The sequence below is a fragment of the Drosophila elegans genome, unplaced genomic scaffold (assembly GCF_018152505.1).
Source record: "Drosophila elegans isolate 14027-0461.03 unplaced genomic scaffold, ASM1815250v1 contig_208, whole genome shotgun sequence".
Lineage (NCBI taxonomy): Eukaryota > Metazoa > Arthropoda > Insecta > Diptera > Drosophilidae > Drosophila > Drosophila elegans.
The window spans coordinates 8,174,604-8,186,035 of NW_024545578.1; the positions used below are offsets into that span (position 1 = coordinate 8,174,604).

An 11,432-nucleotide genomic window follows, 5' to 3' on the forward strand; every position below is an offset into this window, starting at 1 on the left:
AGTTTGGTATAATAGTATCTGTGGGATATCTGCAATTCTTGAGTTCTGAAACTTGGTGGTGGCTTTTGCACCCTTACAAATGTTTGTTGTATCGTGTCATAATGTATACGTTACTGAAATACCTTCGTGACTGCAAACTGAATGGGTTACAATATGACTCAGGTAGCGCTGTAACCAGAACTTTGTTACTGAGTCTATGCATTTAGATACACTTCGAGCGATAAAAATTCGAGTTAATCACTTTAAGAAAATATTTATACTCGTGAATCAATCAGACAGTCAGGTTTTTCTCTAAAGAAGACATTCATAATAATAAAGCCCAGAAAATATGATTTAAATAATATAGAAGGTAATGTGAACATTTGGAAATATTTATACCACAATTTTATATATATTTATTTACTGCCAAGGCTCGACTTGTTTCTTTTTTAATTATTTAAACTTTACCAATTAAGAATTTTATATTTTTCAGATTAAAAATTCGAAATCCAAAGGTTATCTTTACTTGGTTTTTTTTAATTAAAAAACTCCACTTTACAAATTTTAAAAATCAAATCAGATGGATATACAAATTTTTTCAAATAAGCATTTGAGAAATCCATTTTTAACAGCTTTTAATAAGGAATTCTTAAAAAGTAATTTTGCAAACTTGACAGTTGTTTTTTCACCACGACTAATTCCAAATATTTACCAGCTGTTGGCAAATACAAGAGACAGATATCGCTATGCGACATTTTTACATACCTTCGCTTGGACGACAGAGAAAGGGGCAAATATTTTTCTGGATGACAATTGGGGAATCCCAAGAGGGATTCGGAGCAATCAAAACCGGTTTCTTTGTCAAGTGCATGCTATGCAAATATTTGGAGGTTGATCGCCAACAGAGGCCAATGGGTTTCATTAACTGGCGAGCACAGTGATATCGAGGGCCTCCAATAAATGGGAGCTTGCTTATCTAGCTTTTCGAATGTTTTTATCAACGATAAGGAGCGACTCCGGATACCTGCATTCATATATAAATACCAGAAATTTGGCCTACAACCATCAAAGTGGGCAAATGTAACTCTGTGAAACCTTGGTGCCTTATCAAACAAAATCATTGGCCCACTTTATTGATTTTGTAAAGAAAAACTCATTCAACCAGTGAAGTTTGAATAAAGTTAACATGCATGGTTTATTTTTTGAGATGTTATTTTAATAATTTGTACTATTTTATTTCCAAATCAAACACCTTTTTAAATCACCGATGATTAATTCTCAAGGAGTCAATGATAACAATGCAATTAGCTTTGAAGCTATACATTTATGCAGTTCATTCAATATCAGTTTCGATTCTTAAGTGGCAATCAAGTTTGGACAGCCTATTAATAGACCATTCGATCGAAATATAATTTCGGTTGACTTAAGAGATTAGCGTTGTTTAAATTTATGAGGTCTTCGCAAATATTTACCGATGGCGCTCACACCTCGCAGTAATAAAATAATTAGCGTCCATTTGAAACCAATTATCACATAAACACTCATAGGCTTATGCCACGCGATTTTTAGTTTTTTTTTTTTATTTCGATGGGTATAAATCATGCGAAAGTGAAATTATGTGGCATAATGTTGCGCATACGCCATGTGTCAAACGAAAGCCCCGTGACAAGTCACTTGACAAGTGTGGGGTGCTGAAAAAGAACCCAAGGCGTATGGGCAAGTATAGAAATAGGAAACAAAAAACGAACATGCACGAGTACTTAGATCAAATGATTTAATTAGCACTGGCCCCTCAATTGTGTTCATTTTAATTACATATATGTATTTTATCAGCCGTCAAAGCTTACGGCTGCGATAGCCTCAAAGGAGGAGGTAAGTTGTCGTGGCCCATGTGTCAATAAGTCAAATGATGTTAATTAATTGAGGTCGATAGCAAAATGCTCTGCAACCGACAGCCTGCCATAGACTGTATTACGTTTGGTCGTAATTACCTCAAAAGGCACTGTTACACAACCACGGAATCCTCTAACCGAAATCGAAATACACCCGCAAGACTAATTATTCGCCATGGACCACTGGGCCACTCTGGCCAAACTGCAACGCAATAATGACAAACGACCTAAGGGAATTTCCAGCAATTACTTATGTTTGTACTACAAGTTGTACAATTTTAACTATCGCCTAACTGAAGAAAATATTTTTGAATTTGTGTCAACTTACTAATTGTCTTTTAAAAAAATTATACACTCCTTACTCCAAGGTAGCACTTTGAACAGCCAACAGATAAACCCAAATCAGTCAGCTTTCAAAAATAGCATATTGTCACATTCAAAAGACTTTGGATTCCAAAATTAAATAGCTTTATCGCAGTTTCATCACATTCCCTGAAGAGCTCCTACGAATATCAGCAATTAATGTTCAGATAATCAAAACAATTTGGCTTTATGCACTGCCTTCGAGTTGTTGAAGTGGTGCTGTGCTATCCGATAGGCAATGCTGCCTGGACGAACCAGCTTCTGCTGCAAAGCATCCCCGTAGAGCTGCACCATTGAAGGCTCCTCTTCCACGGGCTCCAAATAGGCAGACAAGCCGCCCATCAACTGAAAATATTCAAAATAACCAGAACTAGGTTTGCTTATTTAAACTAAAATTCATTTATGTACGCACCAAACTCTCATCGCAGTTTATAAACCGCACTGCCTGCACATGCTCAGACCACAGACGCCTTCGCCACTTGTTATCGTACTTTTGGGCCAATGGCAACAGCACCAGCGAACTGAACAGCTCATCGCCATAGCTGGCTGCCTCGAAGTGTTCCACAAAGAGATAGTAGAGCGGCTCGAACCTGGCCTTATCTACCAGCTCCGCATCAAAGTCAAAGTCATGCGAGGCGTTCTGCTTGTAGAAATCCATCAGGCAGTCCCGGAGCAGCTCATGCAAATCCGGAGCCAGAAACTGTGAGTCGGGACCCATGAAGGCAATCATCAGATACATTAGCTTCTCCAGCGGGCTTACAATCTGCAAGCCCTCTTGCTCCAGTTGCCGCACGAAAGTCAACGTCATGCGGACCATCTGGTTTTCTGCTCGGCAAAAACAAAATATTTGTAATTCCCAAGAATAGCAAAGTTGGAGATGTTCGTTCTCACCTGAGCATATTGCCGCTGGCCGCTGGTGAACATTTTGCAAGTAATTGCTGAGGATAAGCCGCAGCTGGAAAAAAGGCCAGTCGGCAGGCAGGATGGGTGCTTGGGTATAACTCAAGGATAGTGACGGCTCCGAGTTGTCCTGGGGGAAAGCAAAAAAAAAATTTATAAGTATGATGGAAGAAATAAGAGATGTTTAGCTACATCGACAAAAATTAATGGGATGTCTGGCAAAATTAGATTTAATTATATTTAATACTAATAATGCTTTTAAACTCTTTAAACACAAAACTTATAATTCAACTTGAATTCATTAATAAGTACTATAAAAATAAAAAGAATAGCAATGCATAAATTAAGGTTATTATCATATAAAAGTTATATTTTAAATTATTTTAAAATTCCTGCAGAGGTTATTTTTCAAAGATAACTTATTGTTTCTTATTGAGAATTTTTAGCCTAAAGCTGCAAAATAAAAAACCTTTAATTGTAACTCTAGTCACAACAGGTATATCATAATATATTACTACATAAATATTAAAGGCAAATAACATTCTTGGTTTTTCAGGATGCAGCAAGTCTAATTTTTAATTAGGACTCTAATTATTTATAAATGGATATTGGTTCTCTAGTGAAAATAAGTTTTCCCTTATTAAAGTGTCATGGTATACGTACAGCAATTATGTGTGGATAGACCATTTCCAGGCATGTTTGTTGCAGCAGCTTAAGACTAGCTTCGTCCAACTTCACGAACTCTCCGTTCAAGATGTAGCGCTCAAATGTGCTTTTGATCTGAGTGGCATGGGCGGTGGACAGGCAGCATAGGTAGTTGTAGACCAACTGCAGCAACTGCTGGCGCTCCAAGTAGGTCTCCATTCCGTCCGTGGTCAGGAGCTGGTGGATGAACCTCAGCTCGCTGCGGGCAAAGAAATTGGTGGCCAGGACGCGGTTCAGTTGGGAACTCAACTGGCGCAGATACTTGGCCAGCGGCTCCAGCACCGGCGGTTGCATAAGCGCCGCAAACAATGACTTCTCGCCCATCTCCAGCGAAACGGCGAGCAGGGCCCAGAGGTTACTCAACAGGTGCACCGGATACGTCTCACTGACAATCAACTGCGGACCGTAGTCGTGCATCAGCACTGCGCCCACATTGGGCAACGCCGCATGCACGTGGCGCCGATCAACAGGGCGTCGCAGCATTACGGATCCCTTGCTGCGAAATAGCAATTAAATGTGATTCAACCGGCGTCTTCCACACTCAACTTACTCCAGGTCATGAACGCTTGCTATGAAGCCGCTGGACTGCACGAATTTCGGAAGGATGCTGCGCAGGAAGGGCTGGAAACTGGTAGTTCCTAGGTAGCCATTGCGAGAAAACCAGGTGACTGCATACAGGGCAGCACTCAAAAGCGTCATCTGGCTGAACTAGGAATAAAAATTATAATACAAATGCACGTTTATAAAGTGCAAAGGTTTCAATGGGACAAAGCGCGGCATTGACTCAATTTGATCTTAAACCTGATAACAGAGATCTACTGGAATCAGTGACCATGACAACTTACATCTTTGATCTTTTCGACTCGGGCAGCTGAATGCAGCCAGCTGCAGCAGCAGTTGTTCAGCGATTCCAGAAGCAGCTTCTGACCCTCGACGTCGCATGCTCCGCTCTCGCCACTTGCCACCAGTGCGACCAACAGGGCGGATGCGTGTTGGCGCACCAGCCGCGATCCGCCCACTTGCTCAAAAGTACAATGATTGCCATGCCAGTCCAATAGCTGACGAAGGGCGGGCTGGAACTGCCTGAAAATGAGTTCAAATCATAGTTATTATCAGCACTCGGTATTGGCTATAAAAATGAGCTGCCGTCTAAACGAAGCTCAGTTCGACTTAGTCAATTTTACGGCCGGATTCAAAATCATTTATACAATGGCCTCCTGGAACTTCGGACTACTTCTGGCGGTGTTCCTTATATATGATTCAATTCCTGTAAACCAAGGAGTAAGTTTTTTCATAAAACTGCTTGAAAATGCACTAAGTTTCGCTCCATAGATGGAGATTAACCCCATGATCATCAAACAAGTAAAGAAACTACAATTGCGATGCTTAAATCAGACAGGAGCTTCCTTAGGTAAGTGACATTTATAGGTATAAAACTCAGAAGGAATAAACAAATATCCGAAAAAATAAAAGAATTATTGGAGCAGTCGACCAAGAATAGAGTTATACCCAACGATCCACACATCAAATGCTTTGTACACTGCATGTTTGACATGTTCGGACTGGTTGGTATACTCTACATAAATACATAAAAAAATGTAAAAACTAGACCATCTTGCCCACAGATTGACTCGCAGAACGTCATGCACCTGGAGTCACTGCTGGAAATTCTACCAGAGCAAATACACAACACAATCAATGGACTAGTCAGCGCATGTGGCACCAAGAGTAGGTACACTATTTTGGTAAATATATATCGATTTATATGGAACGCTCCACAGAGGGAAAAGATGGCTGTGACACCGCTTTTGAGACCATCCAGTGCTACATCGCAGTAAATGGCCAATTTTTATGGGATGAGATAATAGTGCTACTTGGGTAGCGCTCACCCACCTGAACACATCCCGATCCACGATTCCCAAGAGCAGCAGACAGCGCAGGATGCGCAGTGCCTCGATCTGAACGCGCACCATCTGGACCTGCCAATGAGATTCCCTTTAATTCATATACATACTTTGACATAAATTATACATAAATTCTAATACAAACCTTATTATCTTGAAGGAACAAGTATTGTTGCAGCCGAACAATTAGGACTCTTTTAGAGAGACTCTTGGCTATATCCAAGTGTTGGCAAATCAACACTCGAATCAGTTTTAGAAAAAGAACTTGGGGCTGGCCATAAAACTGACTATTTCCATTCGAAGAGGGTAGAAAATGGGTGAAAAGTATATCTATAAGATGGCTTTCGTTTGCCAACTGCCGAGCCACTTTGAGACTTGTGCGAGCGATCCTTATAAGCAATTTCAGGCAGGACTCTACTGTGCTATTGTCTGGTTTCACTGAAACCAAGATGAATCTAAAAGCAGAACTTTGTTAGGTATAATTCATAATAGACTATATAATTCATAATAGCTTACCTGATCCTTTGCACTATATTTGTTCTGAGCAGGCAGTCCATTAAGTCAGTCTCCGCCAGTTGAAAGTCATCCATGGACATGCGACTCTCCGACTCATCTTCCTCTACTTCCGCGCGCACAGATTGACTGGTGGTCAGTAGTTTCATGGTGCGTTGTAGAAAAGCTATAGAATTGGTATCTGTATTTCCTTCTTTGTCATCGCTGCCATTTCCCAAAACCTGCAGCGTTGGCTGCCAATGACAGTACGCGTTATCCTGAATATGATCAAGGAGCACTTCGTCCGTATCGTTGTAGAAGAGGTTGGCTAGAGCTCTGCTTACAACTTCAAGTTGTGCGGGGGCATTGTCATCAAGACCATAGCGCAGTAGGAAGAATATTTTCGATATTGGCAGGGACAGCACCTGATCGTAGAAACCCTGGTTATATATGCTAAAGATCCCAGCTATGGCTCCAAAGGCGGATATTCTTTGTTGTAAGACAGTGGATCTGGAAACAATTTAATGTAAGATAAGTAAACATTATCGTTAAGGGTTTGAAGAGCTCACCTAGCCAGTCGAAACAGCTCTTGAAGTGCATAGCCCGGACGTTCTGCCTCCTCGCCATGTAGATACAGCTCTCGTTCATCCAATGGCTTTGAAATATCCTGATCCTTAAGCGTGTGGGGCAAGAGTACACCCTTCCAATCGAAGCGGGCATTGAACTGCTGTCCTGGCTTCAATTCGCTTACCTTGGTTGGAATGTCCCGCATCCACGCCAGCTTGTGTTCCTCCACGAGATTGAAATTAACCCAATTGCCTGCATCACTCTGTTGCAAAAGCTCTAGAGCTGGATTCGAATGTGATAGAGAGGAAATCTCTGGACTAGGGACTTCTGAAGACTGTATGGTTTTAGGTGGCTGTGGTGGTGCCTCAATTATCCTGGGAGAAGCTGTTTTTGCCACAGGTTTTTGACTGGCTTGACGTTTCTTGGACAGCAAAGCAATCAGTGAGGGATCTGTAAGGTAATTTCTTGTTTATTAAAGTAATAGTACTTATATAAAAGCTAATTTTTACCCAAAGAAGCCATCAACCGTTCCTTCTCTGCCAAAATATCCTTTTCGCTCATTTGGCTTAGGACATTAAGGTTTTCCTTGTGCAGTTCTTTGCCCAGTTTAGCATCTTTTACTATAGAACTTGTATCATTTATTGGTGAATCCGACTGGATTTTCGATGTTTCAGGATTCTGTGGACGTGATCCCAAAAGTTGTTTGGCAAAAATGCTCAAGGGTTTGTTGGTGTTGACCTTAAGTAAGCAGAATCATTATTTACATATTTACATGTACCACAATTTTTTGCATGATTAAAAATACCTGTCTGATTGGCTGAAAGACAGGCCGTATGGATTCTTCATTTCTTTCTACAATTTCACCTAATACATGGCCTAGGGAACTTAGATATATTTTAGTTCCCTTCACATCGCCCAGAATGTTTTCCTGAATTTCATCAAGCAGAACTTGGTTGACATGTGTTCTACTCTCTTTGGAGGCACTTGTTGACATCTTTGGAAGTTCTTCAGCTGCCGGAGAAAGTTCTTCTTTTTTTTCTGGAACGGAGGTAATACGACCCAGTTTCGCCTGCTCGCGTCTCTGGGCAAACAGTGACACCTTAGTGGCTACAAATTTTGGTACATAAGCAATGTATTTCATTAAATATTTTGCAATATGGTCTTACGCCTATCCATTCGCACAAAGGCCGCAGCAGGCTGGAAGTCGGGATTTTTCGCTTTCTCCGCATTAAACTCAGCTGCCATTCGCAGGACATCGTCCTCGCTTTCGCCTGGCTTCAGTTTTTTGAACATTTTGGCCGGAAAAACAAAATAAAATATTTCAAAACAAATGCGAGTCGGGAATAGTGTGACCGTATCTTGACTGACAGCAAATACCTATTAAATAAGAGAATCGGACAATCGCTCTAAAAATATCGATAGACTTAGACTCTTATCGGAATTTAGAACATTTATAATTTGAAATCAGGCGGTTAAATTCTCAAATGCAAACATATCAGTTAGCCTTACGAGAGCCAGAAAAAGCTCTTCAATTTGTTAAAGTCCTATAAAATATTTTAACTACATATTTTATTTCAAGTTTATTTTGTATTCAAGTAGAAAAAACGATTTAATAATACATGCATAAGCCAGTGACAAATTGTTTCCTATTTTCCATCCTTTTTGAAAGTGGTGCCCGTGTCGGACAAACATTTATTAAGCGATTGCTGAGCCAACAGTGTGTCCTTGTGGGGCAAAGCAGCCACATGGAAGAACATCTCGATTCCCTCCTTGAAAAGTTCAATAGCCTCTCCGGTTTTCTGGGCCACCATGGCGCGGGCAGCCTCTCGATATAGTTCCTCGATCTTGATCAATTTGGCTACACTTTCCTTAAGAGAAATGTTTTTGCGGCAGCGAGGACAGCGCACATCCTTCGCCAAGTCCTTGGGAAACTTGAGCAAGTTAACGCAGTTCGCTGAAGTGCACCTTTAATAAAATTAAATTAAAATTTTTATATAATATTATCGATTCTATTTTCGATTTAATACCCACCAGAATCGCACTTGTTTGTCCAGTTTCTGGAACAAAGGCCAGTTCTCCTGGCAGGCCATGCAACTGCAGCTGAAGGAGTATCTGCCCCGCAAGTTTCGCTGCCTCTCCTTGAGATTCGTTTTGATGAAAATGGGTCCGTAATTAACCGCCACCACTTCGTTGGGCCTATGTGGCTTGTTGGCCGTGAGGACTAACTTTTTGCCCACAAAATGGCAAGCAGTGCTAAAAATAAATCGTTTTAAAAAATTAATAATATAAATAAATAATAAATTATAGTGAAGATTCCATTAGCATTTCAAATATTGTTTATATACAAAAACCCACCTGGGCCAGCACTCGTGATTGAAGTAGGAACCAGTGCCATAAAGTCCAGCAGCCACATGCACCATCTTGCTGCCGTCGAACCGATGCTCCTCGGTTACCTGGGTCTGGTAGATCTGGTGGGCATTGTACTGGAGCACCTGCAGCAGCCCCAGCAAGGCGGTGGCCACCTGCAGCTCCACGGCCGTGGGATTCACGCCCTCAGTCTTGCGACGCCCAAAATAGAGGGACTTCTGGAGGATGCGCATGAGGAAGCCAGCCATCAGGGATCGCTGCAAGTAGTCCTCCGGCTGGCGCTCGTCCTCGTGGGAGCACATGTGCTCGAACAGCAGGTTGGCAGTGGCCAGTCCCTGCTCCAAGTTGGCCGCCTGCGTGAAGACGCGCAGGGCGATGAAGCACAATATGGACATTCCGGAGCCAATCAGCAGATCCATGAACTCGCACTCGAACCGATGGTAGCTGGAGCAAGCCTCACCCATGCACTGAGCCGAGCAGAAGGCGACTCCCGAGCAATGCAGACAGGAAACTGGAGTGTGCAGTCTAAAATTTAAAGTTTTTTCATATAGAGATATATCCTGATAATATAAGGAGTAATTTCACCTCTTAAAGCAGTTGTGACAGTGGGTGCCAAAAAAACTGGGATCCAGACAGGCGGCCACTGGTTCCTCACAGAGCAGCACATCGCCCGTCCTTATGCCTTCGCTGGCCACCACAAATCGACCCTTCTCCTTGGTCTCAACCAGCTTCACTACCTTGGAGGCACCACTCAGTTCGGGGTTCTCGCCATGGGCCAACTGTGGCACCTGCTCTGAGGAGGCCACTTTGGCAATTGGCTTCACTGCAGCTATTTCCTTGCGACACAGGGCGATGTGGTTGGGATCGGAGCCAGCCATCTTCTCGGCAATCTTTAGTGAGATCTCAGCACGGGCCGGTTCGCCCATGACTGCAAGAAATTAAATATTAATTATATTATTTTATTCATAAATTTCAGAAAATCCATTAAAATTAGTCAAACCCCACAGCAGCTAATGGTTTTTATTACATTGATTATTTTTTGAAGTTAAATTTATTTTACCAAAGAAAATTAATTCAACTAAAATATTCATTTCAAACTTATTCATCATAATGAACATTTTTTTGAATATTTTTAGGTGATGATCACACTGATAATAAAATTATATTTTAGTTTAACATGGTTAAACCTGTAGGGCATTAATGGTTCACCCACCTGCATAAGCTTTGGCCATCTTGCAGTAGTATTCCACACTGGACTTCAACTCCAGTCCAAAGTTGGTGGCCAGCTTGAGGTCACTCAGGGCAGCCTCCCCCTCGCCCAGGCGGATCAGGATGGAGGCCCTCGACCTGTAGGCCAGGGCCAGGGTGAGGCCATCGTCGATGACGGGATCGACATTCCGGTCCGGAGCCCGCATCACGGCCAGATTGGCGGCCATCAGGGCCTGCTGCAGCAGCTCCCTGCTCTCCACGTCTTCGCCATTGCCATTGCCATTGGCACTCATCAGATAGAACTTGTCCGCCTGGGCACGTCGCTGGGCGGAGAAGAGGGCATCCTTCTGCTTGAAGACGGGCTGAACGTGCTCCAGGACACCCAGGACGGGATCACACACCTCGCGGTCGCTGAAGATCGACAGAACACGGGCCGCATTGGACTTCAGTTTGCCAAAGTAGTTCCGCAGCCACTTGTCGCCACATGCATCCCGCACATCCACGCAGAACTCGTTAAAGAATCCCCTCTTTTCCGACTGAACTGTCTGCGCCGAGCATATCTGATGATAGGACGTGTCGAACTCCATTGTTACTCCAAATTATGTAAAATCCTATTCAGATTTTCAGTGCAGCGGATGAAAAAATGATCTCGTCCGCGTTTTCCGACTGAGTATTGAAAACAGCTGGCGGACGTTCGCTCTCCAAAAATAGCACCGATCGTTCAGTTCGCCGCATTATAAATACTCGACGGTGAATTCTGAACTAGAACCAGTAGTCATCGGTTTTCGCTTTCGATATATTTTTGGGATTTGATTTATTTTGAACTTTCTTCCACTTAAAACGCCAGCGATCAGTTATAATATTCATTTTTATTTGTAACTGGAATCGAGCTTATAAATCACATTAAATAATTTATTTAAAAATTAGCTAAACGTACAAAAATATAACAATATGTATATCAGAGTATTTATAGTTATATATTCGTAGTTAAATGTTTTAAGTATATTTTCTTCGCCTGGAAAACATTAAAGTTAAGTTTAAATTTTCATTAAGT

At 42.0% G+C, this 11,432-nt stretch overlaps 3 protein-coding genes across 4 annotated transcripts; 1 reads left to right on the forward strand and 2 right to left on the reverse strand.

Annotated features, from left to right (window-relative positions):
* Nucleotides 1-2,322: 2,322 nt before the first annotated feature.
* Nucleotides 2,323-8,160, reverse strand: LOC108146742 (RNA polymerase II-associated protein 1). Of its 2 annotated transcripts, XM_017272865.2 has the most exons (13): nt 7,969-8,160; nt 7,608-7,909; nt 7,312-7,540; nt 6,805-7,252; nt 6,260-6,745; nt 5,889-6,198; nt 5,733-5,818; nt 4,685-4,922; nt 4,390-4,547; nt 3,798-4,335; nt 3,126-3,264; nt 2,647-3,059; nt 2,323-2,579 (listed from the first exon to the last, which is right to left on the reverse strand). In XM_017272865.2, exons 1-13 carry the CDS (start codon nt 8,093-8,095, stop codon nt 2,406-2,408), a joined length of 3,648 nt encoding a protein of 1,215 aa, XP_017128354.1. In that variant the 5' UTR covers nt 8,096-8,160; the 3' UTR covers nt 2,323-2,405. The 2 variants fall into 2 exon arrangements, with proteins under 2 accessions (XP_017128354.1, XP_041564386.1); XM_041708452.1 differs by lacking the exons at nt 2,323-2,579; nt 2,647-3,059; nt 3,126-3,264; ... (1 more) ...; nt 4,390-4,547; nt 4,685-4,922 and adding an exon at nt 5,005-5,106.
* Nucleotides 4,943-5,902, forward strand: LOC108146744 (general odorant-binding protein 69a). The gene is made up of 5 exons (XM_017272870.2): nt 4,943-5,120; nt 5,172-5,250; nt 5,313-5,404; nt 5,465-5,567; nt 5,621-5,902. The coding sequence occupies exons 1-5, from the start codon at nt 4,977-4,979 to the stop codon at nt 5,719-5,721; spliced, it is 519 nt and encodes a 172-aa protein (XP_017128359.1). The 5' UTR covers nt 4,943-4,976; the 3' UTR covers nt 5,722-5,902.
* A 209-nt stretch (nt 8,161-8,369) lies between the features above and the next one.
* On the reverse strand, nt 8,370-11,092 carry LOC108146979 (SET and MYND domain-containing protein 4). The gene is made up of 5 exons (XM_017273236.2): nt 10,383-11,092; nt 9,755-10,097; nt 9,158-9,694; nt 8,834-9,055; nt 8,370-8,767 (listed from the first exon to the last, which is right to left on the reverse strand). Exons 1-5 carry the CDS (start codon nt 10,963-10,965, stop codon nt 8,449-8,451), a joined length of 2,004 nt encoding a protein of 667 aa, XP_017128725.1. The 5' UTR covers nt 10,966-11,092; the 3' UTR covers nt 8,370-8,448.
* Nucleotides 11,093-11,432: the final 340 nt, after the last annotated feature.